Below are 22566 nucleotides of genomic sequence, written 5' to 3'. Positions count from 1 at the left end.
GCACAGCAGAGGGACAGTCCCGAGTAAAGTATTATAAAGGTTTCAAAGAGTGGAGTATTTGCGCTGCTCTCTCCTTACGCTGGATGTAACGGTCCCTCATATCGGGGCTCTCCGTTTACATTATTCATACGGAGGAGGGTGTGACTTGTTGGCTCTTTTTTCCGCCTGTATAAAACGAGAAGTTCGTGTAAAAGAAAATACAGATGGAGAAGGCTAGCCGGCTCGCTGTGTCACAGAGAGTCCCCTTAAGCCTACGTGACAACTCACATACTGTCCCTTTGTGACCAGCTTAATCGGCAGAATGCCCGGTCTCTGTGTGCTTTGTCTCGCCGCCGCGCTGGCTGCGTTCGCCCGGCTCGCCGGCACGGTGGGGCCGGTGGTCCGATGCGAGCCGTGCGACGCCGTTGCGCTTCTACAGTGCAAGCCGCTGCCGAAGGACTGCGCGCAGGCAGTCAGAGAGCCCGGCTGCGGCTGCTGCATGACGTGCGCCCTCGGTGAGGAAGAAGCGTGTGGAGTGTATACTGCGCGCTGCGGCTTAGGCTTGGCTTGCCAACCACAGCCGGGGGAGAGGCGACCCCTGCAAGCTCTGCTGGGGGGACGGGGAGTGTGCACCAGCGCTAAAAACTCCAAAAAACTCCACAGCTTTGTCATGGCGCAAAAACAAGGTAGGACGCGTGTTTCATTCTCGCTGTTTGTGTTTTAAAGACACTTGCTGTGATTGTTTGGCTGTAGGTGTGTGTGTGTGTGTGTGTGTGTGTGTGTGTGTGTGTGCGCGCCGGGTTGTTTTGTGGCTTTGACACACTCACTCTCCATGAAGTGCGGCTCTTGGACGTTCAGATCTGGGGAGCCCATTCCTTATACAGCAACATCGATCAAATGCGTACTGATAGTGGGGTGAGACAAAGATGCGCAGACTGATCCGTTTTGCGCAAACGTATTGTCTACCCGAATATAAACCACAATGTCTGGCAGCCAGATTGTGGAGGGGGGGGGGGGACACTTGGACACTGCGCAGTCATATGTTCGCCTGGGTTTGTGAGCTGCCACTGTTTCCATGTGCGCACGACTCTGAACCAGCGTGCGTAAAATTGTTAAGAAGACGGTCGTTCGGGGTTTACTGCTTCTTCTTCCGAACACACACGCACACACGCGCACACGCACACACTGACTCTGGCTCCCTCAAACCAATAGTTAAGGAATGCCACATACATACTGTAAGTATACAGTATTTAGCTGAGGCCGTGCGCAGACCATGTCCTTCTTTCTGTGATGTCCTCATTTTCCTTCAAGTGAAGCTCGTGGATTTTTGTACACAGCATGAAAATATGTGGTGGTGCTTCTTCACTGGCTGCAGGATGAGGGCCAACACATCTCAGCTGTCTGGCAAAGAGGATGCTGGGGGTGCAGGGGGGTGTGCAACACACAATCACAGGCACCAACTGCCTATTCCCTAATTGCATGTCAGTCCAACACTGACAGGCATCCTGTGCATAGTGCTGTATTTGAATGACGGTCAAACAGCACACATCCCACCTCCGTGTGAATACACACAGTTGTGTGTTTAGGCACTGCTGACGTCAGACCTCCAGGAGCCTCCCTGTGTGTGTTTTCTTCTTCCTGGTTATTTGGTTTTGTATGGTTCAGTATGTGTGGTGTGCAGGCACCCAACACTACTGACACACAGACTTCTCTCTCCCTGCTGTTCCTCCCTTCATCATCATTGTCACGCGCGTGTGTGCGTGTGCGTGTGTGTGTGTGTGTGTGTGTGTGTGTGTGTGTGTGTGTGTGTGTGTGTTTTTCTCACTGACTGCACACAAAATTAAATTAGGTGAACACAACCAATCACAGCAGTGTCAGGTATCAATCACACTTATTTACAGTCTCCACTGCTGGAGATGGGGAATATATATATAAAAAAAAAAGGAGGCAGTTGATCCTTAGCGCCCCTGTTGGTCAGAGTGTGTCAGCGCAGCCCGGTGGTTTCCATCATTCCTCAGCTCCAGAGCAGCTTCTCCTCTCAGACATTAACAAGCGCTCCTCACCGCAGTTTGTGCTGTTTACCCCGGTGCCATTATACAAACAAATTGCGTAATGTGTTTATCTAAAACAACTTAGACTTTTCTACAAAGGTTATATACAAGTTTACACTGAGGATACAAATTAATGGCTGCAGGACTGAATATTTCTGTCCTTGGTTGTGGACGTTGTGTTATGACCCCTGTGGAGGTAACCTCAGGTTTAAGAGCATCTTCAGAGTCTGGTGCTGTTGTTGACATCTGGGTTGTTTTTCTACGTTCTGGTGAGCCTGGGAGACTGTGGAACCCCACCACGTCACTAATTGATCAGGTGGTCATGGAGAAAGGGGTGGGCTGCCAGCCTGCCTGCCCACACAAGCTACACCCTTACATGCCCATCCACCGCCCTCACCGCAGCTCTCTAACACAGAATCTGCTTTGAGTTAACAGTTTAAAACTGTGTTTGGGTGTGTGTGTGTGTGTGTGTGCCGCTGCATGTGTGTTCCCATCGCTTCTCTGGCTCTCTGGGGACGTTGTCTCCGAGCTCCTGTGGCCTTGTGGTGGTGTGGTTGACCCAGTGGCACATGGTGGGTTGTTTGGTCCTCTCCTATATTAAGGAGGAGTGTCTGATGCCCCCCCCCCGCCTCTCTTCGTCCCAGTCAGATGGTTCAGGCTCTGCTCTGTCTAACGATTTGACAGGAATCTTTGGCAGCTACAGGGGCTATTAATATATCTGCTCCCTCATCTTTCACTTTACCTGGCCTAACCTCGTCCCCACCCTAACACACACACACACACACACACAAACATATAAACAACATTTTCTTGTCAGCGTCCACAAAATGTCTTGTTTACACTCAGCTCCTCTTTGTGACTCTATCTCTCCGTCTGCATAATGCGGAAATTTGTGGATTTGAAATCGTCATGTTTCTGTTTATTACTTGGCTTCATTTCTGGCTCCAAACAGCCCACAAGGCAGCGGGCTGACTGGAGTTTGTCTGTTTTAAACAGGCCTGTCTTACACAGTCAAGAATTCTGTGAAACACAAGCCATCTGTTTTGTAATACAGCAAATTAAAAGAACAGCAAACTAAACCAACACTGAGATGGTGAATTTGTTTTTTTGATTCTGACATTCTGATAACACTGAAGGTAAATAGATCATGATATTTTAAAGTTTACCCCATGTTTGCACCACATACTGCTGTTTATATAGCAGCAGATTGAACATGACTGTACAGACTATAAGTGAATAATGTGACACTTTTAAGAGCCTTGAGTTTTTTGTGCAGTTACAGGTGGTGACGAAATAGACTAAGCATTGATTAAACATAATGATACTGATCTGTACTTACCTATCCCATCACAGAAAATGCTGGAAATCAGGTAGAAGATTGTGCCAATGTGACCCAACCAATGACGGTGTTGCCGCGTGTGGCAACAGTAAAGAATGAGCACAGCCGGGGGTCGATGGACACCAGGCCTCCACTGCACAACAAGCTCATCCAGAAGGATCAAAACAAAAAGACGCAGAGCTACAAGGTGGAGTCCCTGTCTGGAGGAACCAAGATGGACGTGCACAACTTCTCCCTGGAGAACAAGAGGGAGACTGAGTTTGTAAGTAACACCCAACCCGAACCTGTGTTGCTGATGCTGTTTTGGAGAAAAAAACATTAAGACCGTGACTTTAAGCTGAATCATGATAATTATGCTCAATACTATGCTTGGCCTCTATATAACCGTATACTAGGGGTGGGACGGTTCAGGAAAAAAATCGGAACCGTTCGGTACACGTGTTTCGGTTCAGGGCGCGTGTTCTGTTCGGTTCTGGACATGCGCATCAAGTAATACAGGGAGGCGTTTTTACCACAGCATGGAGACGAGTGTTGGCAACTTGGCGTCTCTCTTGCTACATTTGGCGCTTTTCAAAACTTTTTTTTTAATCAACAGCTACTAGTGACTCTCTCTGGTGACTTTTGGAGACTGACATGAAATCATTCTGCAGTCAGGCTACTGTCCTCGACAAGCAGCAACACTGAGCTCCTCCCCCGCCTCAACGCATTCACAGCCGGTCACTCTCACTGTAGCTTTACGCAGCAGGTTCAGCTGCAGGCGGAGCAGAGAGACCCACAGCACTCTGCGTCCAACCGTGCGCAAAGCTGCCGAAGGTCCCGTCAGTGCTTACAGAGCGGGATGTAAATAGCATATTTCATTGGCAAAAATAAAATAAAAACATGGACATCAGAAACGTTAGCTTAGCCTAGCGTAGTCATAGAGTTCAGGCTATCCTACTAGCATGTAATAAGCAACGGTGGATAAAGCAACGCACATTCTCTGTCCGACGGTGTGTGTCTGTGTGTGTGTTTGTCTGTGCATGTGTCTGTGTGTGTGTTTGTCTGTGCAAACAGCAGCGCAGAGAGAAATGACATGCTGCCGTGCAAATAAGATAAATAACATGAGCTGTTTTGCTGTTGCTATATAGAAATTAAAAAGAAATATAATTGACTTGACTTGATATAATGATGACACCTAACGAACCTCAACGATGTGAACCGAACCGAACCGAAAACCGTGACCTCAGAACCGTGATACCAACCGAACCGTGGATTTACTGAACCGTTCCACCCCTACCATATACACATACACATACACATATATGAACATGACATGATATAACAGAATCAAAAGGCTAAAATTGTATATTTTGTGTATGTAATATTGTGTACACAATATTTATCTGTCAATAAATTTAAATTGGATGAGCAGTATCTGTCACCAAGCTAACTATTTTCTTTGCTAATTATCATTAGCTCTGTCAAGCTAAACTCGTAAACCATTTTTACTGTAAGTGTATTTATTTTGGAGCAAATGCAGTTTTTAAATTGATAACATTGATATTCTGAAAACACTTCTGCTTCACAAAGTGTCACAAACACTTTAAAAACCACCTTGATAACTGTTGTTTGCTGCTATTAGCTCGCTGTTCATCATATTTATACAAACAAACTCAAATGTACACGTAGCTAAAGCAGCCAGCTCCCTCTTCAGTGTGTAGTTTCCTCACAGAGTTTAATCTCAGAACTTTAAAATGGACATTTATAATTATAAACGGACTATGGGGAGCTACCCTAGGGGAGGAAGTGTGGCTATCGCTTGTTAGCTTGCTACTTGTTTCAACTTAGCTCTCTTGCTAAACTGTGGTACAGTAAACATAAACAGCTTTGTGCACTTTGCAATACATTTACAACAAATGCTTTATGGAAAACAAAACGTTATGTTTACCTTAAAGTGTCAGTATACTCCGTCCTCTACCTTGATGAATAAAATCATTTGTTTTTTAAAAAATGCAGTAAAATGCAGGTAACACAACGTGCCAGTGACGATGCAGTTTTTGGCTAACTTGCGCAGGTTGCCGACACGGGCTGCTTAATAATAATTTTGACACTGTAAAATCCTGTAAGCTATAAGGTTTAGCTGCATTGGTTGTAACCATTGCGGTTGTAACCCACTGTTTATGTTGTGGAGCTGGTTATTCTTCTCCTCCAGTGGGCGTGGCTGGATTTGTTTTGACATGTTGCGCTGTGTCATCTGTTAGCTTGCTAGCTAGTTAACGTTAGCCGTAATGCTACTTTGCATTTTTAGAAACATTATACAAATTCGGGTTTAAATTGTTTTCATAGGCCTAGAAAACATGATAAATATAAACAAAAATCTGATTTTGTGTGTTTTTTTTGTTGTTGTTTTTTTTTTTTTTTTGCTTGCTAGATTTACTACCTTAATAGAACATTATGTTTACTGAAAAGAGGCAGTAATAGTTGTATCTCTGCCTTGTACTCTGCAGTAGTGTTTACTCTATAACCCAAGAGGACAACCTGACATTAGGAGGCAGTTGTCTGTTAGCCTGCTATGTTTTTCCTAGCTGTTACCTGTATTTTATCTTAGGACACATTCGGATTTAAATTTCCGTAACACTTTGTGCATGTAATTTGTGTGTAAGCCTGCTCATTGTACACATTTATGTAAAAGAAGTAGTAGCAATTAGCTCACCTGCATAGACATCTTGTTTTTATACACTATAATCAACTTTGGACATATTAGAACAAATGGTTCCAGTATCTGAGAAACTACACTAAGGCATGTCAAGGTATCTTTCTCGCTAGCTAGCTTGCTAACATAACATGCACACTGCACCACTTTGTCTTTGTCACTGGCGTAAAGTTTTATGCATACAAAAAATAGCACTGATTAGGTATGAACGAGAGAGAACAGGGAATAGCTGGCTCTATGTTCCACCCCAGCCTGATGGCAGTAATGCATATCCCTGTAGGTGGTATGCATGTGTAGCCTCATGCACGTGCAGGGAAAACAGAAGACACAAACAGTATGGCGAATCTTTCATCAAAACGCTCCTGACAGTCAAAACAGTGTAATTTGAGGTCACAGGGTACCTCCACCATCTTTTAAACACCATCAGTTTTGATTACAAACTCTTTGTAACAGAAGGTACAGTGTTTCCACAAAGTGTTGTCTTAGTTTGGAATGTAACCTCTTCAGCGTGAACCCAACACTGGGTTTGTTTTTGCATTCTTTATGCTGTGAAACCTTTCACTAACAGACAGTATGTGATTAGAGATATTTCAGTAGGTTCAGGTGGAAACCCTGTAGACCTCGATGACACATGAAGTTCCTTGAACATGTCTGACCTTCTTCAAGGATGAGTGTGTAATAATACTGTGTATGGGGTCTGTTTGCTGTGTTGCTAGGGGCCGTGTCGGCGGGAGATGGAAAGCACCCTCAACAATTTTAAAGTCAACAACCTGATGAACGCGAGAGGCTTCCGCATACCCAACTGTGACAGAAAGGGCTTCTACAAGAAAAAACAGGTGAATAGCTCTCACTGCTGTTCCTTTTACAGACACACACATGCACGCACCTGCGGACATGCAAATAGACTCACCACATGCCCCAACACTTCCAAAGAATCTTCAAAGGCTCATCCCAACCACCCACACAAGCACAATCCCGTTTTTTTTTTGCTGCTCAGGTTGCCTTGACAGCCACATCAACACTATATTATCAGAATGGCTAATAACCATGTATTACTCCGGTAAATGCACTGCAGCCGTCTGACTCATGCCTCACAGGAAATGAAGTCGGTCAGGTGTGTTTGTGGGTGTGTGGTGTGGGAGAGTGTGGGGGGTAGGGATGTAAGAATGTGGTCTGGAAGTGTGTGTGGCACGGTAGATGTGGCGGCAGGGGAGTGTATGTATGGCGCTCGTTTGATGGCGGTAGTTTTGGTGAGGGTGTGTAGGTGTGGGGTGCTGTTGGTGAGGTAAAAAAAAAAACAAACAGGCTGTCACTGGTTTAGTTTTTCTTGTCCGTGGTACAGCAGACCGGGGCCACCCATAACCTGCTTGTTTAAATGATGGGGGGGAGCTGAAGTTCTTCTGAGTAGTTCGGTGGGTGACATGTGCTGACCTGAGGGAAGGAGGGGCACAATGGGGGAAGGTGGCAGATAGCGCCACAGGCTTGTCGGGCATTGACAAGGTGCACGGCGTGTCAAATAAGTACCACCATCCTATTTCCTGAGGTTGGGAGTCTCATCGTAGGGATTCCGTGGAGTGTGAGCCCGTTCTGAGAAACGCATGAGTCACCGAAAAAACCCCCCACAAGCACCATGAGTCAGAGTCCAACCCAAGCCATAACACACACACACACACACAGAATCAAATCCTCTTAATTCTTACCTCACTCTTTCCTCTAACGTGTGGTTTCATTGTTACCTTTATTCAAGTCAGACTCTTCCTTGTTCTCTTCCTGGATTTCATCAACGAAAAATGTCAGTGCCAGTCTGATCATGTGTGAATGTGTGTGTGTGTGTGCAGCAGTGTGATCTTGTCGCTCTTTTCTCAGAGGGCCAGTGGGGTGCAGGGTGTTGTGTTAAATCCATCTGAGGGGATGTGCCTTCACGGTGTGTTGCAGAGATTTATGACCGGAAACACAGCGAAGAGGAGACCGTGTGAACCGTCTAGGGTGACAATACTGTGAAAAGAAGGGAGCGGAGAGGGGGAGGGAGGGAGGGAGGGAGGAAGGGAGGGATGGGTGAGGGGCTGCTGGAGAGGACTAAGCAAAAAAAAAAGAGGCATAAAAATACTCAAGCTGTCTGAGTTTGTTAAAGTAATAAACCAGCCACGATCTTCTGATGTCATGCACTCATGAAACTCAGGTGGCAGGTTTCATCTTTTATATTTACCAGGAATCAAACAGGGAATTAACGGCTGAGCAGTTCCAAGAATGATGAAGCAACAGAACTAAAATAAGAACTTTAAGTCCCCTTTGTGCTCTTTTGTTTGCTTTTGTGTGTGGATTAGCCTGATGATGGATTAGATGTTTTTTTTTTACACAGAACAGAAGCACAGAAGGTGAAAAGGAAAATGAAAGTAGATGATCACAGATTCAACAGTAACACTGAGGCTGAACCCGATAACATCTGTTGATCAGTTGTTTTAGTTTTATTGAAATTCTTGGTTTTCTTGGTCACCTTAGTATGTTTGTATGGTTTCTGTTTTATTTTGAAAGTTGTGTGTCTCTGTGCTTTTTCCTCCATCTGTGATCGCCTGCCCCAGGGTGATTGAATTCACCGGTGTCTCATTGTGTATTTAATCTTGGGCTCCCCTTTGGATTTGTCAGTTCGTCTGTTATGTTACATCGGCGTTTCCTCGGGGTTCCCCAGTGCTCGTGTGTGTTCCTGTTCCCCGGGCTCTTTGTGGTTTACCCTGCCTGGTTTGGTTTGTTTCCGCTGTTTGTTTTTTGGACTCTCAGGTTTATTTTTGTGTTTCTGGACTTTTTTGGCTAATTAAAAGCACACCCTTTGTGGTTATATCACCTTTTGGAGTCTGTGTTTGGGTCCTCTTTTAGGACTCACCACACGTCACACCTGGCTTTTGTCTGCAAATCAAGAATCTTTATTGTCATCATGTGTAGCACAATTAAATTTTGTCCAGTAGCTCTTGGCACAGAAAAGAATAATGATAAAACAGAGGTATGTTGTCAAGTCCAGCGGGATGTTATAAAGTGCAGTGTAGTGCATATCACAGACTTTAGCACAGGGTGTGTTTCTGCAGGGACCCGGTGTGAGTGTCTATAGGGGGAATAATTGACTTCACAGCTCTGGGGAAGAAGCTGTGTTTCAGTCTGCTTGTCTGAGTCTTTAAGGCTGTTCCATACTCCACAAGAACAGAGAACTCGCCCCACGGGTGGTAAGAGTAAAAAAAAGTTTGTTTTGGCATGGAGGTACCATACTCCGCAAGACGTGTGTGTGCAGAACTCCTCATACGGCCTCCTACGCAGCGCACGTCACACACAAAAGGTTGACAATGCAGTTGTATTGTAAATTGTGAGCACAGTCGTGGTTACCTGGCCTAACGAGCTGATAATGTTCAGGGAAGAGGGCGCACAGCTGACAATAGATAGAAGATGAGTGCAGCTGACTGTAGCAGACCTCTGGTCTGTGTGAGTTTAATTCTGTGAACGCGTGGATGACGGTCTGCAATAATACATCCCGTCTCCCGGTGTTTAATGTGCGTCCAGTCCCTGTAAGTCCGTGATCAATACTGCGATTAATTTTTATCGCCACCTGTTGGACAGACACATCGTCGCTGTACTTCCTCCTTCTGTCTGTGTGTTCTGCACCTGAAGAAGCTCTTGTGCTTCTCCACATTCATCACGCCCACAATAAATTCCAACCAATCACAGCATGGTTGACGCACAGCACTGAGAGAAAAAGTTCTGCCCGGGCCATGTGTCCGAGAGCGCTGCACAATGGGCGGTCCGAGAGAAAAAATGACGTCATTTTGTGGGCGTAACGTCTGCAGAGGGAAGGGAGTTCTCTGTTCTCGCGGAGTATGGATCCAGCTTTATGATTCTATACTGTGGTCATGGGTATCTATCAGCAGCAATGCTAACTTAAAACTTCAGTCCACAAACGAGTCAGTCAACACAGACCTCAGTGTCCCTTTGCAGAGGAGATAAATACAGAGTCACAGTGTCACTGCCCTGATTGTTCCTACAGCGAGCTTCCAAACCGCTGTTCCCTATAAAAGGTGTCGCTGAAGGTTTGTCCACCTTACACTTTATGTGTGACGCACTTGTCACCTCCATCTGTGACTTCTCCAGCTCTTTGGCATCTCAGCTACAAATCCAATCCACCTCCATTCAAGCAGGGCTCGAACATCGTGCATTGAGCGTTAAATGCTAACAGACAGAAGTCACTGATGCAGCTCTGTTTACCGATGCTGGAGCAGTCACAACAATACCGCTTGTGTCAGGAAGGGTTTAAACAAAATCACAATCAGCTATGAAGTTGTGTTTTCTGCTAGTTTGTAGTGTTTAGGCTGTATTTTGTACTTATCTATGTCACAAAGTAATGATTGTGATGTGAGTAGTATAGTCATTTCATTTAAAGCATCTCATCTGTCATTTCTATACATTCAATGGCAAAGAATGACAGGTGACATGATGCTTCATCCAGGCACATGAAACTTTATATGACTTGACATGTCAGTCATACATAATCTCATGACACCAGGCTGGATATGGACACACTCTTCTCTTGGGGTGAAAGAAAAGGGGATTATTTTGGAAGACAGAGTCAAACAGGAAACAGTTTGCTTTGGTCCAAAGCAGGAAAAGCGTTTGTGTTTGGATTAGATTCATATCAGTCAATGATGTGTCAAAATTCGGACCTGAGGCAGGAACAGGCCACGCAGGTGGAAACGTGAAAGGAGTTACAGGAAGCTCAGAAAAACGTGCAATGCCCTAAACTTGTCTTGTGGTTCTCCTCTTCTCTGTCTGTGTGAAGCTGTGTATTTCATGTCTCTGGTTAGTGGTTGTGTGTTTAATTGAGTGTTTTTAGAGATCTATGCGACTCCCACATGACTGAATGGGCTGTAAAGAAGCAGCAAACAGGTGCTACAGGATGTTTTTATGCTGTTTACCAACATGGAAACTGAATAACTGTATGAATTAAGTCAACTACTTGTTGAGTTTTCATACAAAATAACTGTGGGTAAATGTAATTTAAATGTTCATGTATCAGCAGGAGGGGTTGCGTGTGTGGTTTTTGGTAATATGAGAGCGTCCAGCCTGTAAAAGAAGCGACAGTACACAGAAAGCTATTTTTAGCAGCAGTTATATGAATTGGCTCAGTACCCCAGTTCAGGGCATGCATTCCCAACACTGGCCCACTCATTACACCCATCAGAGTCTCACTCTCTTTCTCTCTTATTCATTGTTTCACCCACCCATCATTACCCCCTTTGTGCCTTGCCTACAGTCATCCACCCGCCTTTTGTTCTGCCTGCCCACTCCATCATTCTGTCCATCCTGCCCTTCCGCCCACCTGGCTTTTCCTTCCTTGTTTGGCCAGGAATCGCCCCGCAGAGGGATGTGAATGGGACGACAGTGTCTGTGCTTCTCTGTGTACTCTTTCGGAGTTCGGTCTGTGTGTGATGAGAGGAAGAGGAGGAGGAGGAGGAGGAGGTGGAGGCCGTGGGTTAAGGATGTGAGCCAGGTGCCTGCGTACACTTCAGCCTGCTCGCTCACTGGGTCCTGACAGTGCCAGGCACATAAGGGCTGACTTATTGAGCGTGACTCAGAAGGATCTGTGGAAACGTACACACTGACCACAATGGCTTTATAATAACTGGCCAACCTTTGGGGACCCAGACAGCTATTTTAACTCTGTCTCTCTTGCTGGTTCTCTGCCCTCCCTGGATTTCTAATCCATGTCTCCTTCCTTCTCACTTTGGGACGAAAAGCTAGCACAGTATTTTTTTATATGTTGAACTTCCTGTCACTATAGCTCTAAATAATAACATGATCATTTTGCTCAGATTGTTCTGTGGACTGTGTGTTGAACTTGGATCCTTGCAGGCATCTTGGGCTTCCAGAAAGTTTCCACAGCAGTAATCAATGTCAACATGGCCAACTGAGCTCTTTCTTCATCTGGAGGAAGAGGTAGCTGTCTGACAGGACAAATCATGTGACACTGATGCACTTGTGGTCAGACTGCTGTCCTCAAAGAGCACTCGTCTTACTGAATTTCCTCATATGTCTAATAAACTGAGTTACAGACAATGGATGATGCAGAAATCAGGATCCTCCTCAGAAATGTTCAAATGTCTCTTTGACGTGTGCTGAACTGGACCCTTGAAGTTTCAGTGGGCTAACACTTGGTCATTTGAAGTGTCATGTAGATAAATACATGGGCCCAGGCAGCTCTGTGCCACTGTACCCTCTCTGCAGACTGTTATGTGACATGTGAAGTCTTTCACCACATCCTCACATCATATTGATCTCACTTGCTCCAGTCTACAGTCACTGTACTTTTCATCATATTTATTTTATCTATTTTAAATATTGTTTGGCTTCATTCTTCTAAAACAAAATGAAATCTGTTCTCAACATCCTGCAACACAGACCTACAGATCCACCTTATTATACACAAATACATGTCCATGCAACCCTTCACACACACACACACATTACATTTTATGAGCTTGTGTTTATCCTGTGGTCGGACCTGGCTCTTTTTAATGTCCGTGAAGCCCAGCGGTGCTGCTATTAGCTATAAAGACCGGCATCACAAGTGCACGCATTCATACACATACACACACACATACACGGCTCATAAAGGAGCATTATGAATGTGCAGTATGGATGAAATGTGTGTGTGTGTTTTTGCAATGGCAATGTGGGGGGCCAGCATAGAGGCTGTGAGGATCAGGATATAGGGCATGAGGTCTGGACTGACCCTCTTTAGTCAGCATGTTGTTGAAAGGTGACATCACAGCCATTCATTTTACGGTTCTGAATGAAGAGGGACACGTCGGTGTGAAGGTGCCCAGTGTCTCAGCTGTTTGTCACACAGATATTGTTTTGGTGCAGGGGCGACCTCTGTTTCTGCCTCAAAGGTGCAACAATGCCCCGAAATAAAGGTGCCACCTTGAACGTGCTGTGTGAAAAGGGCTCACTCCTCTGAGCCCCAGTACAGGTCTACAAAGAGTCCTGGATTAGCATGTATTTTCAGTGTCCTGGTAGGTTACAGGACAGCTGTGTACATTTGTGAAACATGTTCAATAAACTTACATTTCTACAAAAAGTGTTGTGACAAAGCTGTGAAGTGACATCCAGTTCACTGGCTGTGTTTGGCTGTCTTTTGCCGCGTCCTGTGTGAGTGTGTGTGTGCGTGTGTGTGTGTGTGGACTGAGGCAGTAAAGAAAGGATTGCTTGAGATGACTGCTAATAGTTCACAGATGAAAGAGAGACTGAGCGGAAATTCGAAGGTAGCCAAGCAACAGGGAATGCACACATGCACATTTTGCTCTTCCTCTCCCCTTCCGCCTTTCCTTTGGCTTTTCAACCTTACCATACACACACTGACACACACAGAGACACACACCAGGCACATGCAGGACTGTCATCATTAACCAGAGCAGAGGAACACAATGTTAAGCTCGTCCCCACAGACTTAATAGGCTAAAATAGAACCTATGTGCAGACGATGACACTGTGTGTGTGGAGAGGGGGGTTGGGAGGGTGAAGAGAGAGTGAGACAGATGAGGAAAGAACATGGTTGACCAAAAAGAATCCCTGGGTGAGGTTGGTGTGTGAGAACGGGGCGTGTCGGGCTGCGTACTTGCCCCCAGACTGCTGCAGTAGTTGTTGGCGAGGTATTTTAATAGGCCTCTGTCTCTATAAAGCTGCCTTTGATCATGCACTCTGGCTGCACGTGGATGTTGACTACACCGGAAACAGACACCTGGTCACACTCTAAAGCTGTCTGTATGCCTGTAATGCTGTCTGTAAGTATTACAGAGTTGTGTTTTGGCTCCACACTTCCAGCCTTTAGAGATCAGAGTGCAACCAAGACTCTGAGATGAAAGTGCTGATTATCAGCTTTAATTTGAGTGTGTTTACATCCACATCTGATAAACTGTGTGTAGGAATTAAAGCTCATTTTGCACCGTCTCCTGAGGGTAAAACGTGCTACGAATTGGTTCACCAAAGACTGACAGGTTCTCATTCCTTTAGAAACCACACACACACTAGATTCTTGCACTGTTTAGCTGCAGCAGTTACACATTTCAGCTTCCAAGAAGATCCAGCACACATGTTGAATCCCATCAGTCAGTTCATAATGGACATATAAGAATGTAGAGTCTTCACGTGACCACAGGAGGGTGCCTAGCTATGCAGGCATGCTCAGCCTTTGATTATCCGATGGTCCTGGAGTATACTTGACCCACCTGTGACCAGAGTATTTGGCTGAAGTGCAGAATACAGTGAGTGAGATGCTTTGTAGCTTTCCAGCAAAACAGTATAAAACTTCACATCCACAGCCTACAAACACCTCCATACATGCTTAAACCCAGCATTTTCTTAATGAAACTAATGATTTTTTATTTTGCTTCATCAGTCGTCATCCATCACAGCATTTAATCATCGGTTCTATCAGAGTTGCAGGTAAAGAAGGCTGCATTTTTGCTCTGTGTTCAGAGGAACTCTTCAATCTCCTCCTCACACAGTAACACTGTGATAGAAAGTATTTGTGCTGACCTCAATGTTCAAAACCATCAAAAATAATGAGTCTGGGCTGCATGTATACCTGCTGACTGCATGATGTGTATATGCTCTCAGGGCCTTGCTGGCTGCGCTGCCAGCGGGACAGACAGGCGTGTCTCGGTCCTGGCTGGTCTCCTCACCTCTCTGTCACCACTCCCCCGGTGGGAGATGATAGGAGATGAGGAGGAGGATTATTCTGAGTCAGAGTTTAGCCTGGCTCCACTGATTGTGTCGGTTCATGTGTACCCCAAACAGAGCTCATAAAGTTGCCACTCTACAAAGCCCGGCCCCCTGCGGGACATCTGATATTACTGCGTACATGTGTGTGTAAGCAGGTGGGGGGTATGTATGCGCACAGTGCATTCAGCTCTTGTTTGTGTGCACCTACATGTTTGCTAATGTGTGTTTATATGTGCACGCGTGCCCGTGCACGTGCGGGGCCATAATCAGCTCCAGATGATTTTGGTCTTCTGCCAGCTTCCCAGAATAGCAGCGCTGGTTTCCCTGCAGCCTTCCAACTGGCCTTGGCAAATATTTTAGCAACTCTATGTTTACCTTCACACTCCTTTACTCTCACTCAGTCACTGCCTGCACCTCTGTATCAGAGTTTTCATCATTTACTCCCAGCAGTCAGGAGCACAATGTAAACTGCTCCACGGTTACTAAACGATCGGCATCACGCCGGACGCCTGCGGACACCTGAGCGAGGCTCCCTGGCTCTGATCTTCGTGCATTTCTTACCAAGCAGAGCAGCTGTGTTGTTTATCTCAGATAGTTTCTGCACATAAAAATTCAGAGACGTTCCAGGCAGCAGGACATTCCTCTACGTGATCGATGAGATGTTTGTCTTGTTAGAGTTGTGCTGAGGCATGACTTGGCTTCCTGACAAGCATCCACAATCTGAGAGCCAGCAGAGAGATTGAGTGTTGTTACAATGCACGCATGCACATTGAGGGTAGTGTTAATAAAGGCAATAACTCTGTTCTCTCTGTGATAAGTCCTCTGCTTCTTTCCAGTCTGAACTAAACATGGAAGTCACAGCCTGCTGAGTCTCTTCTTCTTTTTTTTGTTGCAGTGCCGTCCATCCAAAGGAACGAGGCGGGGCTACTGCTGGTGTGTGGACAAATACGGGCAGCCTCTCCCCGGCTACGACGGCAGGGAGTGGGGCGAGAAGAAGTGCTACAACCAGGAGAGCAAATGATAGGACGGAGGGACGACAAGTGGACAGAGAGAGGAAGACGACATAAAGGATGGGGTGGTGGTGGAGGAGGAGGAGGAGGAGGAGGGAGAAAGACACAAAGACTGAGGAAGACGGAGAGAGAGAAAGAAAGAGAGCCCCGTTTGCTCTTGCATGTAGTTTATGTAAACATTTGAAGGAACTCTGGACCTTTGATTTCAGGTCCCATTTCTGTCAGAGAGGGAGGGGGAATGGGTGGAGCACAGCTTCCTGTCCATCACAGCTATCTGTCCTCTGGGGGGGGGGGGGGTCCTATCATCTGCACTATTCTTATAGAGAGAGAGGGAGGAGGGACTTTTCCACTCACTTTGAAGAGGACTTGACTGTGACCCCAAAACAAAAACCACACCAACACCCTTCTGTTGTGCGTGTCCGTCTGTGTGCATAACACACAGCTGCATGTCTGTGCACGATGCTGTGTGTGTGTGTCTGTGTAAATAGTGTATGTGTTAGTTTAGAGCTGTCAGACCGCCTGCCCCAGCTCCAGCTCCATTAAAACAATGCAGAAAAAGTAAAAAAAACTCTCTGGCTCAGGGTTCATTTTAAAGTGAAGGATTATGGGATGGCAGGGCTCGTCCTCCTCGCTGCCTCCAGCTCCCTGTCAAAGAAAACGGAGGTAAACTGTGCAGTTACAGTGCCTTAGAAACCTTTCAATGCCTCCTCCTCCCCTTCAGCCTCCATTAAAGGAACACTTTGACTTCTGGGTCTCAGCAGCACAAACCTCTGCAGCCACTGCTGCCTTGACGAGATGTTTTTTTTTGTTCTGTCAGATGCTTAAAAAACGGCCGTCACATATCCTAAAAGCAGCCCGTCCTCACCGGTAAAACGATGGCAGTGGTCCCATTTTTTAAGGCTTCCCAACTATAACGGCTCAGAATGGAAGCAGACTGAGTCATGATGTGAAGGTGAAATTAATGACGGCCTCAAAACCTGCACAAGCAAACACAGAATTTGTGTCATCTGGCAGCAGCGGGAGCAGATGTTTGTCGGGTTTCTGTGGATGTTTAGATGTCTATGAAGATCTGCCTGAAACAGTCAGTTTGGTTAGATCAGGCTGTCTCCTGTCTCTTCTGCACCCGTCCACGTCCTCCCCTCTTGAATCTCGTCCTGCTATGTTTCTGCCTTCGTCCTCCTCTGTCATGCAGCCCCAGCGCTAAAGTCATCTAAGTCTTCCATGTCTTCAAAAGCGTCCCGTCCCTGTGTCCATGCCTCGTCCTGGCACCCCCCCCCCCCCCCCACCTCCAGTCCTCTTCCTGTCAGTGGTGCAACCTGGTGTAGGCTTGTTTGAAGGTGTGGGCGAGGCCCGGTGAGACTGACCTGCCCCGCCGCAGGTGCCAGCTGCCCCTATGCTTCAAGCACAAGCACTTAAAGCACTTTAGCAGTGCTGCTACTCGTCATTGCATGCAGTTAAAGACAATTGGACCTATCTGCATCTGCATACCTTTCCTCAGAGGTAATGTCAGATGAAACAGTGGTGATACTGTAAGAAAACAATAATAAACCATAGAGGAGAAAGCTACACCAGGACTTCTGACAGCAAACACCCCTCAGAAAGTTTCCATTCAATGCAACTATTTTTTTTTCTTTTGTTGTTGTTGTTTTTGTTTCTTTGACAAGAAAAAAAAATGCTTGTATGATCGTATGCCAACAAATCTCCACAAGGTGGACACAGCACCAAATATGCATTCACACGAGTGGTAGGGGGTCTGAGGGAGGGAGGCGTGGTCCACCCACCCCCCAACACACCCCCGATGGTGCTTCCTGCCCGATGCTCTCCCACATCCTGTGTAAAAAGACTTGAAACAGTGGAGAGAGCGCCGACAGAGAATGCTTGCCCAGTAGCTTGGTAGCATGAAATCGGCTGTAACACAACAACCGCTAACAGACAGCAGCAACCTAACAACCAGCCTGTTGGTGCTATTATCCCACACACTCAAAGAGTCGATGTACGGGGAGGAACACACATACAAATATGTTTAAGCTATTCCCTCCCTGATATTTGTAAGTGTGTCTTTTTATATATTATTAATATTATTATTATTATAATTATTATTATTTCTTGGCCAGCTATATGTCTGACTAGACATCATGTACAGTACTAAAAAATTATTTATCTAAGAAAGAATTATAAGCTGATCCAAACTAGGTTTTTCTTATGAACAACTCTCACCGATTGCACAGCAAAAGTCTATGATTCAGTGTATTTTGGGGAATATAATCACTAATGAATGTCTTTATTTTTATTGAACTTTTGTTTTTCCTTCTGTCGCTCATTGGTTAACCTCTCTGCGGAGGGGAGAGAGGCTCAAATCTGTGTCATCAGTCAGGCACTCAGGTCTCTGGTGATCCTCTCACTTCTCTCCATGCACGCCCGGACATCCCGCCCTCAGTCAGTCTGTCTGTCAGTGCACAGCCTGGGTCACACTCTTTTATTTTAGATATTTTTTTTCCCTGCTGGTCACGTTGAGACTCTCTCTCTGTTCACGGGTATTATGTTCTTCATTTTATCCTTTTTAAAGAGATTTCTTTGCTTTTCATGGTAACTAAAAAAAAAATCACACAGCTGTTAATTTTCTCTGAGAACAGAAATGATTTTGATTCAAAGTATAATTTGAATATTTAATGTCTTTTTTTTTTAAATAAAAAGTGAACACATTTTAAGAAGGAGTCTGAAGTTTCTTTGTGTTGTCATCAGCAGTTAATAAGTCCATTGCCTCAGGCACAAATTTGCTCCTGTTGAAGTCCTTGAATGCAATCAGGCTCCCCTCAGTCGTGGAATGTGTCAATAAGGATAAAGCGAAGGTTCAATTTGTAAAAGAATAAAAATAAATCTGGTGGTGCCAGGCAGGCTGGCAGCAGGCACCAGGGGTTGAGGCGAATTCCTGTGCCCGACCAAGGCAAACAGAGCGCGGGTCAAAAGGCAGCCCGGCGAACCGGCTAAAGTTAGAGCAGGACCTCCACTTTAGATGACTGTGATAACACCGCTCACAAACACACACACACACACTCAATATAGAAAAAGTGCTCTTTCACAATCATGTTTTGGATGCACAAAATAAACCAGGCTGAGGTGACAGAGAGGCCGGGAGCACATAGCTGAGGTTAATGTTTTTATTAAATATATCAGCTTTTTTTTCTTACATTACATCTCCATTACAAAAAAAAGTGTACATACACACGAGTTAACAGTTTTGGAATAAGACTCGCACAAACAATAATTCTCTCTCCAACAGCAGCATGTAGGTATAGAGCCGAGCCGCCGGCGCAGGACTCTCATTGGCTCTTTGTGGTCATGTGTTCTTGGTCAGAGAGAACAGCAACACACAAAGTATTTTCTTTCGTTTCTTGACAGATACATCAACACAACTGACAGCAGACACATAAATATTGGAGGTAGGTAAATGTAGAAATACCCGTCTGAGAGGCAGGAGAGAGACAGTCGCCGCCCCGTCATGCTATCTGCAGCCCCATTGAACCATGGGAAATGTTTTCTGAGACTTGTTTCTTGAGGATTGCTCCAACTGAGAAGTTTGCATTCACTGACAAGAGCTGATGTGGCACATCAGGAAATAATAATAATAATAATAATAACAATGAAAAAGAAGACTTAACAATGGCAACGACATGAAAAATGAGTCATAAAAACATTTAGAAAAAAACTTCTAAATGACATTTGGTCACTCAGTGCTTTTTTTGTCCTTGCTTGGTTTGTCACAAACCAAACCTCCGGACGACTCCGTAAGGGTAGAGCGAGCTCAACTCAGCAGTGGAGTTCCTCAGGGCCAAGATACATATATACACTTTATACACACACAAAAATAACATTATAATAATAACAATAAGGCAAAAAATGATATAAATACTCACAAATAAAATGCAAAATAAATAAGGCTGAAGAGTAAATGCATCAATAATAAAATCTCTTTTCAGAAAAACAAAAATAGATTTTTTTTTCTCTTTGGGACGTGTGTTTGAAGAGGAGGGAGGGGGGGACCCACAACCCCGCGATGACAGTGTACCTGAATTAAACACCACCACGGACAAGAGCAATAAATAAACTATCAAAAAGGAAAAATCAGTGGCTTCTTCTTCTTCTGTTGTTTTTGGGAGATCTTTTCAGTGGTCGATCTCTTCAAGGGCACTCAGCGTCTGCAGGCAGGTCGGTGGAACCTAAAATCTTCTTTCCATTCCAGGAGTTCACGCACCAGCATCGACCCCGCTGTCCATCCAGGGACGACTCACACTGCAGGAGGAGAGGCTCAGTGAGCTTCACATGTCGTGTTGAAAGCTAGTTACTCACTCAGAGGATGCTGCAGAGACCACACTCACCTGCTTGGGCTTGTAGAGGCCGTGCTTGTCACAGTTGGGGAGGTAGAACCTGGTTAACTTGTCTCCTAGTTTCTGCTGGGATTTGGCAATCTTGTCCAAAGCTCTTTGCAGCTCCAGGTGACAGGGCCCCTGCACAGGAGAGAGCGAAGGGTTAAACTCACAGAAATCAACAGCAAGCAACATGAAAGTTGACATGAAAGCAGCATCCCCATTCTCACTCTCCAGCTCCTCATTATGCACACAGCGCATGAGCGCCCCCTTGTGGCGCACTGCGCATGTCCAAAAACTTTTACCAACATACATTTATTCCCCCTCACAGAATAAGACTGTCACAGGTTTGTGTGTGTGTGTGTCTCACCTGCTCCACCAGTTTCTTGCGGATGGCGATGAGTTTGGCTTTCATGCTCTCCTGAGCGTCGGCAGCAGCCCTCGGGTCGTAGGGCTTACTGAGCCCGGGGAGGTAGAGGCTGGAGCCGGGGTCAGAGATGATGGCTGTGTTCTCCATCTCCGGCTCTGGCTCTCCCTGATCTGCAGAGAGAGAGAAAGAGAAAGACCGTGAGGCGACACCGCTGAAGTCCCTGTCCCCTGCACTAAAGCCAGATGTGTGATGTGGCCTACCTTGCAGCTGTGGCTCGGGGGTGGGCTCGGGCTCCGTGCTCTCCGTGCACACGGCTTGTCCGCGTGTGAGGGAGTGCAGCGGCCGGGGGTCGCCGGGTCTCGGGGTGCAACTCAGTCCGGAGCCGCATGGCGCCGTGTAGATCCCGCACAGCTCCCCAGCCTTCAGGGCGCAGGCGAGGCAGCATCCACAGCCGGGCTCCCGCAGCACCTCGGCGCACCCGGGCGCCACCGCTGGACACTGGCTCAGCTTCTCCGGAGTGCACGGCGCGCATCGAATCGGCTCTGACCCCACCACCGGGGACCCCAGCGTCCCTTCACTGACCAACAACACGGAGCAGAGCGCTGCCACCACGACGTGCTTCAAATATAATCCAGCCATGGCCAGCATTGTCATGTGGACACTGAATAAAGACAAGAGTATAAAATGTGGAACAAGGCAGAGAGGATGATGAGAGGGACGCGCCGGATTCCCGCTCCTGGCTCAGCTGTGTCTTTCCTTTGATTTTGGGGAAAATGTCTAACTGTGCGCTGCGCGCAGCCGTATTTATAGCCGGGTCCTCTGTGTGTGTTTGACGCATCGGCGTTATGAATGATTTCTGAAAAGAAGGTGTAATGATACCAAGCGCTCTGATTGGCCCGTCCGCGTCCGGCCAGCCAGCTCATTTGAATACAACAATCACGTCGACATTTATTTTGGAACAGGCAGTGCCTGCACGTATCGCAAGACGAGTGACGACACCAGCGTTTGATGTTGAAATCAAGGACCCCCCCCCCCCCCCAACCCCACCCCCTTCTCACCCGGGTGCTATACAGCAAACTACTTTACCTCCACACACACACACACACACACACACACACACACACTTTGGATTCTCTGTGTTTGTTTACAGAAAGTTGAAATGAGAATAAGTTCACGCGGAGCGGCTTTTCAGGGGTGAAGCGGTTCCTTGTGTTTCTGCTCCGCTGCCAATGAGCCTCTCTGCGTTTGGAACAGTTGTCTATTCATAACTATGTTTCCATTAATTGTCCCACAACAAACTTCTTACACAACTTTGTGGGGATGAAAAAAAGAAGAAAGAAACTAATTATGAGCGGCAAATGATGCACGCCCACGCTGCGCGCACAGAGCGTGGGCCCGCGGGAGCAGAACGCATCCGCGCGTCACGCGGAGACAATAATAAGACCCGGACTGCAGAAATAGCTGCGCGGATCTTTTTTTTTTTTTTTAAACACCAGCGGCTCTGGGTATGTGAACCCCTCACTCGAACCTCGTGTGTGTGCGCGCGCGCTGAAGCCGGCTTTGGGCCGCGTCCAGGAGATGTCCCGTCGTAATTACCCGTTTCCTGGGTTAATAATAGACCGAGGCGTTTGAATCGGGGCTGCCTGCGCCTGACATGGCCGCAGACACGTCCCTCGCCTCGCTCGCCACTCTCCGGGAAAGGGGGGTGGGGTGGGGGATCTTTGATGGTCCCACGGTGGACGCAATATGCACGTTTTTACAGCTCGCACCATTTTTGGTGTCCTGACACAGCTGATGCCCCCCTCCTCCTTCATTTACAGTAGAATTAAAAAAAGATGTCCGCGCGTGCACGCCGCCTCTTTCTCACGTTTTAATTGATGACCTCCACCAGCTCCATCTGATGCAACACGCCTGCTGCGCGGTGCCTCCACGCAACCACTCCGCCGGGTTGCATCATCTGTCAGCGGGTGTCAGCAGTCAGTCTCACCCATTGAATGAAGATTT

General features: G+C 46.4%; 2 protein-coding genes across 2 annotated transcripts; one reads left to right on the top strand and one right to left on the bottom strand.

Annotated features, from left to right (window-relative positions):
* Window positions 1–166: 166 nt before the first annotated feature.
* igfbp3 (insulin-like growth factor binding protein 3) lies at window positions 167–18433 on the top strand. The gene is made up of 4 exons (XM_028404451.1): window positions 167–665; window positions 3384–3631; window positions 6778–6897; window positions 15714–18433. The coding sequence occupies exons 1-4, from the start codon at window positions 302–304 to the stop codon at window positions 15837–15839; spliced, it is 858 nt and encodes a 285-aa protein (XP_028260252.1). The 5' UTR covers window positions 167–301; the 3' UTR covers window positions 15840–18433.
* Window positions 18434–18972: 539 nt separating this feature from the next.
* On the bottom strand, window positions 18973–21382 carry igfbp1a (insulin-like growth factor binding protein 1a). Its single transcript, XM_028404481.1, is given in 5 exon segments — window positions 18973–20009; window positions 20011–20118; window positions 20205–20333; window positions 20563–20732; window positions 20823–21382. Coding segments are annotated over 5 exon segments (819 nt in total). The 5' UTR covers window positions 21217–21382; the 3' UTR covers window positions 18973–19991.
* Between the last annotated feature and the right edge of the window lie 1184 nt (window positions 21383–22566).

This window comes from Parambassis ranga, chromosome 4, assembly GCF_900634625.1.
Source record: "Parambassis ranga chromosome 4, fParRan2.1, whole genome shotgun sequence".
Lineage (NCBI taxonomy): Eukaryota > Metazoa > Chordata > Actinopteri > Ambassidae > Parambassis > Parambassis ranga.
This window is presented reverse-complemented; position numbering and strand designations above follow the sequence as displayed.